Raw genomic sequence first — 20,315 nt, 5'->3', positions numbered from 1 at the left:
GCTGCAACCTCCGTGTGTGTGTGTGTGTGTGTGTGTGTGTTTGTGTGTGTGTGTTGAGAGAGTAGATAGTGAGGAGAGCAGTCAGGAGGAAAGTGATGACGACAGCTTGTCGGATAAGTGTGCCGTGTAAAGTGCGAGTACCAGCGGCACCTCCAGGTGCTCCCTTGAGAACCAGACCAAAAAAGTTATGTGCACTCCTGTTTATATTGCCTATATTATGGATCAGCATTCATTATTGGAGCACAATGATGCCATTAAGGTAAGCAGCTCACTACCTTCAGGAATGGAAAAATACGAGGGGTAATTAATAAACCTTTGGCAGGAGTGCGTCGGGGAGCATGCGACTGGAGGAGGGTTTGCTCGTGGTTCAGGGATGATGTGCTGAATAATGCCGGCAGACCCAGAAGATGAGGAAAAAAGGCCGCTGCCCCTTGACCCTGAGCGTCTACAGAACGCCACCAATCTGAGGAAACACAGAGGAGCACATACAATTTAACATTTCATAGGATGTGTGAGACTCTCTCTCCTTAAACTGCATGAAGGCTAAAAAAACCTACAGATTTCTGACTCTTTTTTTTTTTTACTTTCAGGCAAAAATTTGTCAACTCCGCATTCAAAGTTTCTAGTTTTCTTCTGTTATTGCAGCTTTAGTTCATAAAAGACTTGACAAATTATTCCAAATTATAACACCTATAAAACACCAATCAAATACAATGAATAAAGTCAAGTCAAATATATTTATATAGCATTTCTCACAAAACACATTTAAGCAGCTTTATAGAAAGTTATGATGTTAATGTTTATATATTATCTAAATATTTTCATGCATTTTAGTCAAATTTATCATCTAAGTGCTGGGCGATAATATAGTTTCCATTTTGCTATATTGTACAAAGTATACATTGCCCTATGCGAGTATACTGTATGTATGCAGATAAAGTAGGACACTTATAGTCAAATTTATCATCTAAGTGCTGGGCGATAATATAGTTTCCATTTTGCTATATTGTACAAAGTATACATTGCCCTATGCGAGTATACTGTATGTATGCAGATAAAGTAGGACACTTATATAAATCAACTTTATATAAAGAGCTGGGCGATAATATATTTACATTTTGCTAAGATTTTTTTTTTTAAATAATAAAGCAGTTGAGATTTGCTATATAATATATATTGCTTCATGTGAGTATACTGTATGTATGTGAATAAAGTAGGATATTATATACACATGCAATTTTATATAGACACTCTGTGCTAAAAACCTAATATAAGCATATTTACATGCACACTAAAAAGACAAGCAACGGATATTGCATTGTGTTAAAGCCAAAAAGTGCTGTTGTCTGTATATTGTTCTCATTATCATACATCCATATCAATAACACGGCACATAAGCACCTCACCTTTGCTTGAAGTGTCCATAAAACAGCACAAAAATAGCTTTAATTTATCCTCAACTGTGCCATAACCACAAACAAACTAGCTCATAAATCCTCAGTGAGCAAACAAATCTATACAAACATCCGCTGACTTCATTCAGGAGCGATGCTAAATGATTCAGAGCTACAGAAAATCCATCTTGTGATTACAGGCCTCAGCTCTTCAGCTTGTGTGTTTTCATTCAGTCTAAACATACTTAAGATGGTAAATCTAAAGCAGACATCACATGCTATTTTCTCCAAAAGTAGTTACAAGGTTCTTGTAAACATACACTTTATGACAAATAGTACAGCATAGTCCTACACAACAATTAGCATTGTATTAAACATAAACCTCAAAGCATCGCTTTAGATCTATTTTTAAGTTTCAGTGTTTAATAAAGAGATATGTTTAATCCCGATCTCTTTTCCAGCAAGATCTTGCTCATCTGCTCCGGCTAAGGCAGAAATATTGCGTGTCATGAAGTGTTTAAAGTCTGTGAGGGGCTGAAACCGCTTCAGGAGGTTAAAGCAGAGCTCTGACCCGAAGCATTCAGGCCTTCATAAATGTCATGGCCTCAGTGTGGACCGCTGGACTGATGGAAAGCACTATAAAGGTGATGCATGTTGCCCATGTGCTCACAAAAACATGTGCAGTTCTCATTTAACTCCCAGCCCAAACAAATTTATAAAAATATTTTTTTTATACATTTCTCCCATCTAGCGGTGAAAAAGTATTTTGCATTCAAACGAATAGTGCTCTCTAGCGCCTCGCTTTTTCAAATGCATGTTGCAACTACGGGTTACGTACCAAGAAGCAATGTCTTCAACATGTCAACAACATGTCTTCCAATAGCACTTCATCGAGTTTTCTTTCGGGTCATGAGGTTCGTTATTTTAAACAAACTGCAACTTGACACACAACGAACAAACGAATGTTACAGTGTGAATCACAGACTGGCTCTGAACGATAACGTGTTGAGGTAGGCTAGTGCTTTTTGTCCCTCTCTGCTATTATAGTTTTTCAAAATGGCGGAACGACATGGAAGCCTCCGTGGACTTACCCGTCCAATGTAAATAAAGATAAGAAATTCTTCGCTTACAAGAATAAGTCAGATTGGCAGAGGTAATTTTACACCAATGAGGACATATTTATGAATAAAGACATTGATTTTAACTAATAAAATACGTAAACTACACAGTGTACCTTTAAGTATTTTTCTAATTTTTTAAAGCAACATATTTAATAACGTTTAAACTTCATGGTAGTATTTGTTGTGTTGCTCGTGTCCACTTTATTAGGTAGACCTTGCTAGTACCAGGTTTTGGACCCCCTTTTGCCTTCAGAACTGCCTTAATTCTTTGGCACAGATTCAACACGGTGCTGGAAACATTTCTCAGAGATTTTGGTCCATATGGACATGATCGCATCACAGTTGCGAATCTCCAGTTCCAGCACATCGCAAAGCTGCTCTACTGGATTGAGATCTGGTGACTGTGAAGGCTGTTCGAGTTTAGTGAACTCACTGTCATGCTCAAGAAACCAGTTTGAGATGATTTGAGCTTTGTGACATGGTGTTTTCCTACTGGAAGTAAACATCAGAAGATGAGTCCACTGTGGTCATAAAGAGATGGACATGGTCAGCAACAATACTCAGGCAGGCTGTGGCGTTCAAACGAAGCTCAATATGTACAAAGGGCCCAAAGTGTGTTAAGAAAATATATAACACACCATTAAACCAGCAGCAGCCTGAACCGCTGATACAAGGCAGGATGGATTCATGCTTTCATGTTGTTTATGGCAAATTCTGACCCGACCATCTGAATGCCGCAGCAGAAATCGACACTCATCAGACCAGGCAACGTTTTTCCAATCTTCTATTGTCCAGTTTTTGTGAGCCTGTGTGAATTGAAGCCTCAGTTTCCAGTTCTTCTGATCCTGTAGTCCCACAGTTTGACGTGTTGTTCATTCAGAGATGCTCGTCTGGTTGTAACGAGTGCTTATTTGAGTTACTGTTGCCTTTCTGTCAGCTTTAACCAGTCTGGTCATTCTCCTCTGACCTCCGGCATCAACAAGGCATTTTCACCCTATTTTCTCTTTTTCTGACCATTCTCTGTAAACCCTAGAGATGGTTATGAGTGAAAATCCCAGTAGATCAGCAGACGAATCATTGTCTTTTAGGAAAAAAAATCCCATGGGTGTTTGAATTGAGGCCGTGATGGTTTAACGATTAACCGTGCAGCTCTAACAGACACATGCTAGCATCTTTTTACCTGAAGCTAACGACATCTTTTGGCCCACATACCTGGTAAAGCGCCGAGCTGAGAGTGGGCAGCCAAAGCGGCCGACATTCCCAGAGTTCCCAGACCTCCGAACTCAGATCGGACAGGAGAAGAGGAGTGCAGACTGAAGGCTGGGTGATTGATCATGGGAAAGGCACCGGAAACTGAAGAAATTCCCAAGCCCTGATTGCCAACCATTCGGAACAAATGACCTGAAGAGAGAAATCATAAAACATCTCATGCATGTGTAACAGTCGGATACATAAAGCCTGTCAGACTATTCACAGTAATTTGTGTAGATTTACATATTTCAAAATATTTAACAGAGAATTTTTTCTTTTTTTGTTTTCTACTAAAAATAATAAAAGTACTAAAACGGGTCAGATATCTCAGTCTCAGCCTCAGACCGTTAGCTGAACGTCTGATGCATATGGCCAGAGACATTCTCTGATATGGCACACTTTTCTTGAAAACACTTCAGGAGTTTTGAAGTCGCGATCTGATTGGTTGAATTCTACAGGATGTCTACGAGACGTGTGTCGCGTTCTTTATCGGTCCGCCTGGAAACAAATACCATGACGCCAAACTCCCTCGTGAAAGAAGAAAGCCGCTGTGTTTACAACTGTGACAATGAGCGCTTACCAGGACGAAACGCTGGATTTACAAAAGTATGTGAAGTTCGTGGCTCCACGGTTGCAGTAAACTTGCACACCGTTCTTGAATGAATCATTTATTAGATGCACGCTGGGGTGTTATTGTAGCAACATCGACATTATATTGAAAAAACTAAATGTGATTGGTTGCGTTACATGTCAGTCAAACGTCCTCTTGGGCGATCCAGACCTTCTGCCATCAGTCTACGCGAGACTAGATATCTCATGTCACTGTTTTTCAGTAATGCACATTGCTTCTATAAATAGCATACATAAATTAAAAGCCCTTCATACATTTACTAAACCAATGAATTCCCTTTTTCTTCGTTGCTTAGGCTTTCATTTTTCCTGAAGTCATTTACGGCTAAACTCCAGAGGGATTCGCAGAGAATAGAGAGCGACCACAAAAGCTGGACACAGGAAAAATTCCCTTCAAGGGACACAAAAAAGGGCCTTGTCCCTCGAGCTGCTGGGATGGCCGCTTACATGCAAAAAAAAAAAAAAAAAAAAAAAGCACATCTTTGCTTTGAATCTCATTCTAATGAGCTGCATATTTAACGTCTGCTCCTTTGAGGCTCGGCCTGTCGATACAGGAAGAGACGGTGAAAATAAATGGCAAAAAAAAAAAAAAAAGGTCTGAAAGGCTGGTCCCCCCCCCCCCCCTCCTCCCTCCTCATCTCCACTGCAAGAGGCAAAGACATCTGCAAACAGCCTTTAAATATTAATGCACTCCAAGCGGTGGAATAATCAAAAGTGGGTTTTTTTAAGTGTAGGGTTAATTACATTAACATTACTCTATACATTACACCAAGTATGTGTGATGTATTTGCTTTACCACAATCATCTTTCACAAAAATCGCAGGAATAATTCAGCCAAAAATTTACATTTTGTCATAATTGACTTAACGGTCACATATTGTTGTTTTTCATATCCTCAGATTCAATATAGTACACAACTTTAAAGGTTATAAATATGATCAGCTCAAGTGTAGCATTTGTTATGTTGTAGGGCACATGAGATTTTTCTGTCCATTTATATAACGTTTTATAGAGTAGTCTGTAATATATATGTAAATAATATATATAATATAAAATTATGACCAATCATTATTCAGTATGCGAATGTTTTGAGTACATATTGGCTACTTTTGTCAATGGAGATTTTTAACATTTTAGAAAACTTTTTTTCAAGAGTGACAAAATCTGAACAGAGTGATTTTGTCAAGCAGTTTGGGAAGATTTTATCTTTGATCGAGTGAAATTGATCATTATCAATATATCAACTCTAATATACACACAGTACTCTGGTCTAAACAGGTTGAGTAAGATTGTTTTTGTGTGTAAAAAAGAGAGATTCGGATACATAATTCATCAGTGAGGAAGAAACCTCTAGTAATTACATGGGGGGGGGGGGGGGTGCGATATTCTCTCTTGGCATTTCTTATGAGAGAGAACAAAGAGTAGACGTAAGAAAAAAAAAAGCAGCACAAATCACAATTTATAAATTTGCATATTATCCTTGTGGTCAGGGTAATCTGAAAGCCGCCCGCATATAATGTGTTTAGGAAAAGGACACAATCTCTCTGATGAATCTCTCAGATCGCACAGGCTAAACGAGAGGTCATCAGCAGAGGAGGAGGAGTCAGGTTAGTTGTTAGTGTTCGTGTGTAAAGCAGCTCTTTATATTTTCCTTGCAACTGTCAGAAGTGTGTGAGACACATTTACAAAGCGTCATACTGATGCTCTGTTAATAAGCTGTGTGCACTGATAAAACTGAGCTTGTCATCTTGGTTATACCGGAATAATGTTTTGCTAGAACTCAGAGCTTGCTCTTGTTTTCAATTTTTTCTTTACATTTTCAAGAATTCAATAAAAATGTCCTGCCATTCTGTTTAACTGGTTAACTAACATTTTGATAATCAAAAAGCATGTATAATTAGTTTATTAAAAAAATAAAAAATAAAATAATGGTCTTATGATATCCATTTTATTTCTTCCTATATTTAATTTCCCCCAGGTTTTCATTTTCTACTGGCATTTTAAAAATCAAAAAGCATGTCTAATAAACTGCATTCTTTCTTTTCTTTTTTACAATAATAGGAAGCCACAATATTTGTATTTATTTTTTATTTTTTATTATTCTATGTTGTTTGTATTCATTTTTCTAGATTTATATGTAGTACAAATTAATTATCGGTAGTAAAACATGGAAGAAAAATTGTGTGATATTCCTTAAAAAATAACATTTTAATAATTGTATTATTATTACGTTATTGAGAAATACATTCTAATGTACAATAGCAAAGTATTTTTATACACTCTTATATACTCTATACAGTAAAATCCATTTTAATGATTGGATTCCGTGATTCTGAAATCATAACTCAATCATGTAAGGGAGTAAATTAAAGTTTTTTTTACCAAAACGACAGATAAAATATGTTTTTCAATGTCATACTTCATTTGAGCCAACGCCAAAGTAATATCCAATCCAATTGTTACCATATTTTACTGAAAATACAGGTGAAACTCGAAAAATTACAGTAGAATATCGTGCAAAAGTTAATTTATTTCAGTAATTCAACTTAAAAGGAGAAACTAATATATTATATAGACTCATTACATGCAAAGTGAGATATTTCAAGCCTTTATTTGTTATAATTTAGATGATTATGACTTATGAAAACCTTTTCACAATATTCTGAATTTGGGGTTTTCATAAGCTGTAAGCCATAATCATCAAAACTATAACAAATAAAGGCTAGAAATATCTCACTTTGCATGTAATGAGTCTATATAATATATTAGTTTCACCTGTATGAGCTTGTTGAGGGGAGTGAGTGACCAGCTCGTGGCTTTCTGTGTTTGATAAACCTGGGTGTTTTCTTACCGCTCTTGCTGTGTGTTGTTGCCGGCGAGTCTTCTGGGTTTGCCGCAGCTCTTATAGAGGTCTGACTGGAGGTCTCCATATCCATATCTGAAAAAACAACATGAGGAACAATCAATAATCAATGCACACACACCAGAATCACACAGACATCATCCGTTTAGCCTAATCGATCAATTATCATGCAAACGGCCATCAGTGGGAAAACAGAAGCATCTTCCAGTGCTTGAGCTCCTGTGGCGTAATGTCTAAATGAAGCAACAGCCTTGTATGAGCGCGGCAGACAAGCGCATCTATCATTCATATGTTGTGTTCTGGCATCACTGCTCAGCAGCGTGTGTCTCTGGTGATGATGGACAATGAAGAAAACAGCAGCATCACAGACCATCAGCTGCAATCACACTCTCACACACCACATTTATTGTTTATATGCATGGGTAAATCTCACAAAACCTGTCAAGAACATGTCCCAATCATATTTTACAATATAACTAGATTTAGAAATATTTAATGCATAAGAAAATATTTGAGGCTAAGGCTATCTTCTATTTTCGCATTGAAATTTCTCATGACAATTAGGTATTATTTAAATGGCAAAAAAAAAAAACTAAGATATAGTATGATTTACAATTTTTAAATATTTATACATCATGATAGTTATTTTAACTATCAACTAAAAAAAACTCAATATATTTGTCTTCACACCATCTAAACACTTTTTATCATGACAAAACTTTTTTCAAAGCCAAATTATATTTTACTATAAAACTATATACACGTACGTACTAAATAAGAAAATATAAGCCTATGTTTAAGGCCATTAAGATTATTCTTGCATCATGACCATTTCCATGACAATAGTATTATTATAAAGCCCAAAAACTAAGATATATAATTTAAATTTTAAAATATTTATACATTGTATTGATTTTTGTTTTACAGTTTTTCACATTTATTCATATTTAATAAAACAAATTAAATTAAATAGTTGTATTGAAAATAAATGAATACTAAATTTAAATATACTTACTAAATAAGAAAATATTTTTTAGAACAAATCTGCTAAAAAAAAAGACTATTACGATTTTTTGCATTATGACAATTTGAATGTTTTTCTTCAATTAAGTATTATTGAAATGCCAAAAAAACTAAGATATATTTATATACACACACACACATCATTATGGTTTCGGTTTTACAGTTTTTTTTATATATATTTAACAAATTATATATAAAATAAATAAATAAATAGATTTAAAATGAAATAATACCACAATTTTTTCTTCAGAATGGCCATGTAAACACTTTTTTTATCATAACAAAGCTTCTTTAATCTTGAGAACAAGAGAGATTATAAAAAGAAAGACATGAACACACACACACACACACACACACACACACACACACACACACACACACACACACACACACACACACACACACACACACACACACACACTGACTCTTGTAGCAGTGCACTGAGATGCATCTCCTACAGAATGCAAATGTCAGCATCATTATCGCTTCGGGTGCATCTGCATTACAGCGAATCACACCGACTGACAAGCAAAAATAATTTGTGATTTTTCATGGCCTGCATATGAAAAGCGATACCAGGCTGAGGGCGGTGCTGACACACACAAATAAAACAGACTCCATCTAAATGACCCAATGAAATTTCCATGCATATTCTTATTTTCCATAATGGTTTGTTTTTCCTCTTTTTCTTTTTCCTCTGTAAAATCTTAAACGTGATTCTAATCCTTCCTTTAGATGAAAATTTAAACTAAACACACTGCAAATAATAGCCAAAGAGCAAACAGGTGCAAAAAAATGTTTACAATTGATTTATTTTTCCACATTTCTTGTACAATAAAAGAAATTCTCCACAAAGCACAGCCAGAGATTTAATTTTTCTACTGACATTTACATTTTTAATGGCCTACTTCTTTTATACTTATGATCAAATACTTATTTATACTTATGATCAAATACTTATTTATACTTATGATCAAATACTTATTTATACTTATGATCAAATACTTATTTATACTTATGATCAAATACTTATTTATACTTATGATCAAATACTTATTTATACTTATGATCAAATACAAATGATTGTGTGTTCAGCAGAAACCAAGTGTTCACACAAGTAAACATTGCATAATTACTCAGTTTCTATATATTATGCATATTACATTTTTATTATTGTAGTCTAACAATGAGTTATTAATTAGTTAAAATAAATGGAAAAAAAACGAAATTCAGCATATTGGTTAATGATCTGAAAAAATCTGTACGAGTCATAACAGTGGATTTTTTAGTAATAATAATAATGAGATTGGACTACAGACAATAGAATGGCTTCACTGGAAATGAACAATGGAGGGCTGTCCTGTCCGTTTAAACTGACGACAGCTTTAATGCGCACAAACCGCTGAATTAATTTGACATGGAGTGCAACAGATATTGACACACAGTTGATGTAGCACACACACTGCTAGTGAAGAAAAGGACATAATAGAGTCAAAGTGATGGAAGAGAAAACAGCCAGGGCGAATCGAAGGCTTGAGTGACCACATGTGACCGTCAGAAGCTTGTGTTCGTTAACAAGAGTCCGGCTTCTCTTTAGTCAGATGACGTGGAAATGTTGTACAGCTCAAAATGTCACTGCTCACTGAAATGTCACACAAAATGTCCATCTTTCACCCCAAAATCTGAAGAAAAGAATTATTTTTTGCTTGATGAAAATTAAACCTATTTAAAATTTGTAAAGATTTCTTTAAATTGTGAAATTATTTCCATGACAATTATGCTATGCATGTATAATTTAAACTACACATTTTTATGAAAGTTGAATGCATAATGTAAACAAACGATAGAAAATATTAGGGCTGTGCAATATATCGAATTTATCGAAATATCGCAAATGTATATATCGCAATATGCATATCGCAACAGCTTGCAATAAATGGGGTCATGAACAAAAGACAACATTTTTCGTAGCTTTAATAAGTATCAGGATATATTTAATTCATACAGTGAAAACTAAGCAATGTTTTATTTTTATATTTTATGATTCAGTATCTTTTATTAAATAAACCTAATGTAGGATAACCTGAAGCCCTGTGGTTTACACTGATGTTAAAATAACACTTCTTATGCTACAGTAAAACGCTGATGTTCACTTTCTTGTCATAAAAAGAATGTGAAACACATGTAGGTTATATCATTTTAAATATATTTTAAAGATAACTTAAGTTTATTTTACACACTTTAAGCATTATCGTATCGCATATCCAATATCGCATTAAGGAGTTATCGCATATCGCATTTTTCTTCAATATCGCACAGCCCTAGAAAATATAGTATTACAGTGATGAGAATGTAATGATAATATTTTTTCATTTTAGATTTTGAGGTTAAATCAAATGCCACCTGGATATGTTTTTAAATATGATCTTTCAGTTAGTTAGTATACATTAGTGTTGCACCTCTGTTTGCTCACGGTCTATATTGTAGCAGATGGCTGATGAGATAATTGCATTAATGTGGACTCTGCTCTTCCCACTTCAACACACACACACACACACACACACACACACGGTCTTGATGTTCAATTTCAATTTGTTGACTATATCAGACTTTTTTGATGACCAGTCCAGCTTACATTTTCTTTTAAAGGTGACCAATATCCAATATCTGCTTTTACACTATACACTTGGAGAAACAACCCGAGCTAGACGTACTGACCTGGAAAATCTTAGGCTGAAAAGGAAGTAAAAGCAGTAAGATTTGCAACGGACAAAGACAAAATGTGACCCTGGATCACAAAACCAGTCACAAGTCGCATTTTGGCAATGTGAATGTTATTTACTGCATATACATTTTTCAATTGAAACATATAGCCTAGTGTTGTCAAAAATATAGATTTTTCGATACATATTGATACTGATATACAGTATGTGATGTGAATACTCATTTTGCGCAGATACACGATACCAGCTGTGCTTTCTCGCTCCCTCAAGATCTCTCCGACAGCGAGTGACACAAACCCGCCTCCCCTCACTCACTCGTTTCATTCTCTCCGGGTGAATATTGTAGGTGTTACAGGGCTTGAATTTTGCTTTGGGATTGCGTGTATTGCACATAATTTGACTCAGATTGCCAGGAGTGATCCCTCACACCCAAAGTTATCCCTCACACCCAAAGTGTGCCCACATAAAGCCGCCTCTCAGTACTAAATTTTTCGATGCTCTTTGCGCTTAAACAGTCAAATACACACAAAATAATGTTAAAATGCCGGTCTTGGCGAGTATTCACGTAAACATTAGCCGCGTTTCCATTACTCTTCAAATTGCAGAAATTTAAATTGCGAATTTAAAATACGCCCGATGGAAACAAGTCAATTTCGCTAAAACTCCCATTTATCGCAAAAAAGTTTTTACGCTCGCATGAAGTGGTTTTTCAGGCAATTCGAAAAATAAATAAATATTTCGCAAAACTGCAATGGAAAAAGTTTTTGCGCATTTACAGGACACCTGACGTAGATGACGCGGTGTGTTTGGACCGAATACGAGACAGTTCTTTATTAAATTCATAAAAGACAAAAGAATTGCAGGAATACTGGATTCTAAACCACAAAGAAACGCCACAATCACGACCTCGAAGCAGATTTGAGGGAGAAACTCACAGAAACACTCACAAGTATAAGAGTCTTTCCTTGCCATTAATGCTTGATAACACACACACGTCTCCTTCCATTAATAATAATGGCCAGTGCGGGGGCTGGGATATACATAAACCTACCAACGTCCATCGGCACGATTTTTGCAATGACTTATCACGAGAGGAAAAATAATGACTTTTAGACACATAACATCGGTTAATAGAAACGCTGTCATTTCGCAATAGTTTTTTGTCGACATTTAAAAAAAAAACTATTTTGCAGAAGTTTTGTGCAAATCTGTAATGGAAATGCGCCTACTGTTAGTTATGAAAGTAAACAGTTGAGAAAGAAAACGCATGTGTAACAATATAATGGATCCGTGCGTCAAGGCCTTAAAGTGACAGCAGCCTAATATTCCTGATGCCAAATTATGATGAGATAATATTAAAAATATCTATGGCAAAATTGTGGCCAGTGAAAATGCTGAGTGGCTAGTAACTATGGAAAACCACAGCGGCTGGATAGCAAAAAAGTGAATGTCAAGCCTTCAATGAGGCATGAAACCGATCTGAGAATATCAGAATCCATGTGCTTTGTTCCTGCTTACACGCTCGAGGGTCATACGGGACACGTGTCACATGGGAGGAAAAAAATCTGAATCGAGTCACTTGAACCATGTAATGCAAATGCGGCCATAAAGACATTTATTAACTGTATAACAGCATGAACTCGCTCAACACCAGCGCTCATCTCTGCCCACTGCCCTTCATAACACACCCGTGGTCTCTCACTTCTCTCGCTCTCCACAGCGCTTTTCCAACATGGTGAGAGAAAATGAACACCACAAAGCACAGCAAATGTAATAAACATTGAATACATGAAGTGTACTCAACTTTAATGGCGTTATGTTATGGTAGAAAGTTATGATAATAATAATAACAATAATAATAACAACAACAACTACTTAGAGGTGTATATTTAGCTGCAAAATATTAATCTAATATTCATAATATTTTTCATGTATTAAAATGCTTTACTTTTATTCAAGTGTTAAACGCTATTTATACAGTGTTAGATATCGCAGAACAATTATAAAACAATATTTGACTGCATTTTAATACTCGAATTGGGAATCACTACTGGAATGATGGTTCCTGAAACATTTTATAAAACATTAAAAGGATGAAAAAGATAATGGTTTAGCTACTCGTATCAACCCAATTTTGGGTCAAATATGGACAAACCCAAACGTTGGGTAAAAAATTTAATTTAAAGATTTAACCCAACGGCTGGGTTTGTCCATATTTGACCCAAAATTGGTTTAAAACAACCCAGCATTTTTTAGAGTGCCGTAATTGTGAGTTTATCATCAGTTCCTAAGAAACACGATCTTTCCGTGAGCATTACGCACTCAAATCAAAGCGGCATCATCATCACACGTTCTGACCACACAGGATCAGACAACCTGAACCGGTAAAGAGACACAACAACAGCAAACAAGTTAAAAGACAGTTTTCTCCACACAGCTCTATTCCTGATCACATCTCTACACCGGATCAAAGACAAGCTCATCCGCGTCTCTGGCTGGTCGGGTCACACAGCGAGATGAGAGGAGACACAATAAAGAAGAAGTCAGAGGAGGAGTGACTCTGACATCTGGGTGCTCTTTAAGCTCACACTTCTCTCACACACACACTGCAGGCTTTTTACATCACGCCTGAGGAAAACAGGAGATTTGAACTCTATCTAGGTTCAAACTCAAGAGTGCACATGTAAAAATCGTCCAATCATTCGCATCTGAGTACTTGCAATTATTTCTGGCCTAAAACACACGAACAGGCCAAGCAATTTTCAATATATACAAATATGGAAATTAAGATGAAATAATTTTATATATGCAATGAAAAAGTATTTAGAAAAAAGGAGATTTTTTTTTTTTTTTACGATCAATAAGACAGTTTTTCAAAACGTTTGTTACACTCTAAAAAATGCTGAGTTGTTTTAATCCAAATTTGGGTCAAATATGGACAAACCCAGCAGTTGGGTTAAACTTTTAAATTAAAAATGTTAACCCAACGGTTGGGTTAGTCCATATTTGACCCAGATTTGGGTTAAAACAACCCAGCATTTTTTAGAGTGTAATGAAATCAAGCTAATTATACCATAAATTCTCATTACCAAATGCAAAAAAAGCTTTTTACATCAAGCCTGAGGAAAACAGGATATTTGAAGGAAACCATCACCCCTTGAGTTTGAAGGTTCAGCTCAAGAGCGCACACGCAATGCATTGTCCAATCATTCGCATCTGAGGACTTTCAATTATTTCTGGCCTAAACACACAAACAGGCCAAGGATGTTTGGGGGGGGGGGGGGATATCTTATTCAAAAATGGTTTCATTTATGAAACGAAAAGAAAAAGGATAAGGCCAACTGACCAGCTGTGACGCGAGCGCTGAGGTTTCATTACATTAAGCTCCTCCGAACTTCAGAATATAGCACTTCAGTCTCTCTTCAATATTAGCTCTCTGCTCTAAAGTGGTATTGCTCTTCAGTCTGAAAGCCCTGACACTGCACAGTTTGCTTCCTTTCACCCAATTTATTATCGGCCACATTTCACAGAAAGCAGGAACTTTAAGGGAACTTCGAGAACACACTCCTAATATTGGAGTGAGACCGTGCTCTGCTGTTCTGCGCTGTAATCACTGAGAGAACTTTAGTTGAAGGATGAATGTCACAAAATCTGAAAAGAATATATCCGGGTCACATTTCACCTCAAAATAAAAATAAAAGAAAAAGTTTACAGTTAAAAACTGTAAAAAGGTTACAGTTAGCTCTAAAAGTTCACATTGAAATTATCAGATTTAAAGTGAGGAAATAAAATGAAATTAAAAAAAGAAAATAAATCAACATGGTGATAAGCTATTTTCAATATATAATAATATGGAAATTAAGATGAAATAATATATATGCATGCAATAAAAAAATATTTAGAAAAATGGGGAATTTTGTTTTTACGATCAATAAGAAAATGTGCATTTTTTCAAAACGTTTGTTAATGAAATCACGCTAATTATACCATAAATTCTAATTACCAAATGCAAAAAATCTTATGTGAATACATTGTAAAAATGTATACATTTATACCTTTAAATGTATATAAACATATACTGTACATTTTTTAAATATTTCGTTTTAAAATTTAAAAGCACTACATAAAATATTAACATTAGATTATAAATTAATACAGTATAATCTAAGGAGTCACCTCTGAGAATAATGAAAATGACCTATGGATATCAGATTTGGGGAAACATGCTTAATTGTCATGCAAAACTCATTTTCTTTTTTGTGACATTTTTCTTTCCACTGCTGATGTTGAGGAGAAACATGTCCTAGAGAGACCGTTTCATAAGACTCAACCAGAAGGAGACCTGCAGATAACACTTGTGAGACACAATTACTCCAGGGTTATTACACCTGATTACACAAACGCTTGTTTACAACCGGCTCACATCCTTCTTGCGTTGCTTTTCTGCCTCTGGTGACATCACACCATCATATGTGTCTGATAAGCAAATATGAAGATCCAAATTAAGGTCATGAAACAAGAGCTCAAACATCCAATTTATTTTTAATCAAAAGCAAGAAAATAAATGAGAATTCTGCTCATCTCTGCCTCCGAAGAATTCAATGGATGGGAAATTACTACATGCTGCATATTACCATGTCTTTTGTGTGATTACAGCCTTTTCCAAAAGATCATTAGAGTAATTAGTCTAAATTACAGGCATTTATGTCAAATTGAGAACTGAGAACCATAAAAGCCTCAAAAAGGCAACTGATCGATGTTCAATCAAGTACACGGCTGCTTTAACAAGTTTCATTCAATTTCTGATTGTGTTTTGAAAATGCTGCTGGGAAGAAAGACAAAGAAAGAAATGAGGAACTCTTTTAGGAAATCGTCTTTTTCAGTGTGTGTGTGTGTGTGTGTGTGTGTGTGTATCACCACACGCTCGCTCTCTCTTTCCCTCTCAAAATGCAAACAAATGTCTTCACATCGCGTCTGCACTATAAGCGAGCAACCTGCTGCACAGTTGACAGAGGACTTGTCACTTGCACACTCAAGGCAGTGTTGCTGTGGCGAGCAGGACGAGGTCGAGGGCCGTGAGAGAATGACGCGAGGCCAGTGGCGTGATTGATAATGACTGCGCGACGCACCGGTCTCGTATCTCTCGCGGAAGAGCGGAAGCATAAATGAGGAGCGACGACAGTGGAGATTGAGAGAGGACCAGGCCTGGACTATTTTATCAGTCGACCGTGAGGGACTGCAGTCTTTACTTTCGTTTTTGTATTTGTTTATTTATTTTATTAAAATCTTTGGAATTTTTGCCGTTTCCCGCCTCCTTCCCATAACATCTAACATTGTTACAGTTGCATCGTCAGTAAAGTTTTTCATTTGCATTTCTTTTTAAGTCTTGCCAGTGTTTAAACCACTCCTAGAGTCGGCGCGCTCATGCACACTCAAAGCGCACACACATACAGTAAGCCGCCTCACAAACAGCTCGCGAGTAACACATTGCGCTTAAATGGTTTTTACCGTAACAAAATTGCCATCTTGTTGAGCATGCACATGAACACAGTCGGTTTTTTGTCGTAAGTGAACGTAAACAGTAACTGCATGTGTATCAGTATTTTGGATCTGTGCATTCGGTCTTAAAGTGACAGCAGCCTAATAATCCTGTCTTTTGTTGTTTGATTAACAATGACACCCACTGCTCTTGAATTACTTGTATTGTACTGTATTTAATTTATTCAGAACCATCCAGTATTATTTTACATTTGATTCCTATACATTTCTTTAGTATTTCTTACCTCAATACTACTGGAAAAAAACTTAAAAGCACCGTTTATTTGATTTGTATCTTTATTCTAATTTTATTTATTTGTGCTACTGCTTGTAAATTGTTTATTTGTTCTTATTTTATTACTAACGATTTCCTTTTTTGTGAATTCAATTCAGCTTTTGAAATCAGGCTTGTGCCTGTAAGCTATTGTGCAATAATTGCCCCCTTGTAAAAACAAAAATGCACTGCATGAGCAAACATTTAGGTGTGGTAATTACATATTTTTTGAAAAATGTCTAAAAATGCCTAATTTTTCATGATAAAAAGGCGGCTTCAAATAGATATCGGTGATCGGAAGATACTGCTTCCTGTGATTGAAGATCAGTGATTGGCTCCAAAAAACCTGATCCGAGCAGTTTGTGTGTTTTGTTTTTACATGCTGAACAGGGCGGGTTTATCGAATATAGTCACAATGATAAACCACTGAAACACTCATTTCAAGTCACGATCCATGATTGATTGGTACAGAAATCACTGAAGAAATGACTGGATATGTCTGGATACCGTTTGTCGAGCTTTGTCCCTCAATATTGCTCAGTGGAAAAGATACGTTATTCCTCTCTGTCAATGTTAACAAGGTGAAGTCTTACAAATGCATCATTTGCATAATTTATACTTCAATCAGAAAAGCAAATAGTCAACAGACACATTTCAGGAAAACAACAAAAACAACTTCCTGTGCAGAAGTGATTTGCATGCAAGCAGGTGGAAGATAAATGACAGGCAATCACACACAGGAAAAGAGAGTTGGAAATGAAACACAGCGGAAAGGTTCAAGCTCATTTTGCAGTGCGGCAGAAAAGCAAAATGACCCCTGGGGCTTGTTCTCTCTCCTCCACCTCACACTCTTCAACACACCGACGTCAAGTCATCATCACTCGCGATCTCTAATCAGACTGAATAATGAGTGAGAAGGAGAGACCGAGAGAAGGAGAAAGTGCTGATGATATCACCGTTCGGAGGAACTGCTAATGGTTTAGCTCAATGCTTTTATTTCAGGACCCAGACTGTACTAAAGTGTACTGGACCTAGGACCAAATTTTGAATGAATTAATGCATGCAAGAATGAATGATTGAATGAATGAATGAATGAATGCATGCCAGAATGAATGAATAAATGCATGCATGCCAGAATGAATGAATAAATGCATGCATGCCAGAATGAATGAATGCATGCATGAATGAATGCATATAAGAATGATTGAATGAATGAATGAATGAATGCATGCAATAATGAATGAATGAATGAATGAATGAATGCATGCAAGAATGAATGAATGCAAGAATCAATGAATGAATCAATCCATCCATCACCAGTTACTGCTTGCTAAAGTTTGAAAATCATATGTACTTAAAAGGTACCAAAACATGTATATAAACTATAGCAAAAACATGAATATTATGCAAAAAGTCTTCCAACAAAAAGCTGTGGTTGCTGCAAGTTCTTTGAAGAACAAAGAAACATTACACAAAGTGTCCGGTTTCATAGTTTGCATTTACACTCAAAAGCTTAATTGTACATTTATTCTGAGATACAGTATCAGATTTGTTTCTGTTGCCATGGTTATCACGGTCAATCATTGCATTTTCTGCTTCAATCCTGCATTTACAAACGGTTGTCAATCCAAACATTTATTCAAATTGTGAATGGGTTATAAGTAAAAAGAGAGCGTAGAACGCTTCCTTTATAATCACTGAAGCTGTCAATCACTTCAGTGCGAGTTTACTGAGCTCTGAACTCTCGCAGGAAACTCGTTATAATCAATTAAGTTGTGTATACTGCGTATGTGTATACAATGTAACTCTTATTTACGTAGTGTTTGCACATTGTTAGTTATAATGAAAGGATTCACAAGCACGTAGAACACAGTAAGTGAGCGCTCTCAACTGGATGCATGCTGACTAACTTAAAGACATCTGATTGGCCATTTTGGTCACATGCTCTGTGTTTTTACAGCATTGTAGCCAGTGAAAGTTCAGAGCGCTCACAAAAATATGCATGGAAGCGTCCGAAATCACATACTTCCCTACTATATATAGTAGGCGAAAAACTAAATGTGACAAAAGTAGTATGTGTGAATTCACAGTACTCATAAAAGAGTAGCAAAAAGTCCCCAGATGACCTTCTTCTACTGGTGATGGACACTTAACTATCCCATGAGGACACGGGAGAGGATTTGTGAATTGCAGTGAAGCGACACAACTGATGCTGGTACAATGTAGGTCACATGATAATGATAATACGATAATGTTAAATGATAATAACATGTACGTCCAGATTACATTCATATATAGAATGTATTTTTGTAGTGGTCATGGAGTAATTACTTATTCAAAATAGGTACCTTCTTGAGAGAGTATGCTATTTCAGACGCAGACGAAAAAGGGGAGTGAAATTGGCATGTTTTTAAGCGAGACTTTTAACATAATCACAAAATACACGGTGTTCCCTAATTTTATATCATCATAGTGACAACATCGCTAGTATTTGATGTACCGCCAAGCTCTAACTGGACCCAACACAATATAAAAATTACAGCATGAAATATTGCAGTCAGCTGTGAACATCACTGGCTGCACACTGTGTTTATTCAGTCTATTTGTTTAGTAATAACTTAAGTGAGGCCAATTTGAAGTCCTGGCACCTCAAGACCAAGGACGTCAGCATGGCTGTTTGGATGGACAACACTTCACGTCAGTGCTGACCAAATACACAATGCAGGCCTGCTATTTATAGAGAAGGCAAGAGAGTCAACATCATTTCTGTGTTGTTTCTCGAGAACTGTCATAGAGACAGAAATACATTTAAAAAGTCAAGGTGAACAGCAGTATGACATGAAGGTCTCTTTACATTTGTGGAGGGGATTATATGAGTGTGACATTCGCATTAGTGTCCGAGCTCAAGTTAAAGACATGATCATATACATTTCTCACATATTATATTATGAAGCATCATTACAAACAATCAGCCATTGCAGTGGTGAAAAAATGTGTGCAAAATGACATTAATAATAATAATATTAACAGAATTTACACTTTTCAGAAGAAAATTGTTTTACTTTTATTAAAAATTATTTTTATGTATCATTTCTTTTTGGTCATTTTATTTTAATAATTTTTATGCATTTTATTTATTATGTATTTAATCTAATTTAATGTATTCATTTAATGGCATCTATTGAATAGAATTATATAGAATTATATGTGTATATATAGTCTATATATATATATATATATACACACACACACACACACACACACACATATACACGCATATAATTATAATCTCATTTTAGTTTAGACTCTTTATTCAGTTTATTTAATAGTTTGGGAATAAGGTAAAGAGTGAATGTGAATGAATCTCCAGCCTTGGCTCTCATCCAAGGACACTGATGATGTGTGAAAAATGGATACGCATTTTACATGAAATACTGCTGAAATGAGTTATTGAATTATTGTAAGTACTGGAGTGAATCTCAGGGAAGGAGAGAAACA

At 35.8% G+C, this 20,315-nt stretch overlaps 1 protein-coding gene across 8 annotated transcripts in view; it reads right to left on the bottom strand.

The window, feature by feature from the left end:
- Positions 1 to 20,315, bottom strand: part of baz2bb (bromodomain adjacent to zinc finger domain, 2Bb) — a 96,169-nt gene that overhangs the window by 45,500 nt on the left and 30,354 nt on the right. For all 8 annotated transcript variants that reach the window (XM_079618689.1, XM_079618694.1, XM_079618691.1 and 5 more), the window contains exons 3-5: positions 7,248 to 7,334; positions 3,728 to 3,916; positions 314 to 463 (exon numbers count right to left, since the gene is read on the bottom strand). In XM_079618689.1, the coding sequence (XP_079474815.1) occupies positions 314 to 463; positions 3,728 to 3,916; positions 7,248 to 7,332 (424 nt within the window). In that variant the 5' untranslated portion in view covers positions 7,333 to 7,334. The remainder of the gene's footprint in view (positions 1 to 313; positions 464 to 3,727; positions 3,917 to 7,247; positions 7,335 to 20,315) is intronic.

Source organism: Phoxinus phoxinus, assembly GCF_949152265.1.
Source record: "Phoxinus phoxinus genome assembly, chromosome: 7".
Lineage (NCBI taxonomy): Eukaryota > Metazoa > Chordata > Actinopteri > Cypriniformes > Leuciscidae > Phoxinus > Phoxinus phoxinus.
This window is presented reverse-complemented; position numbering and strand designations above follow the sequence as displayed.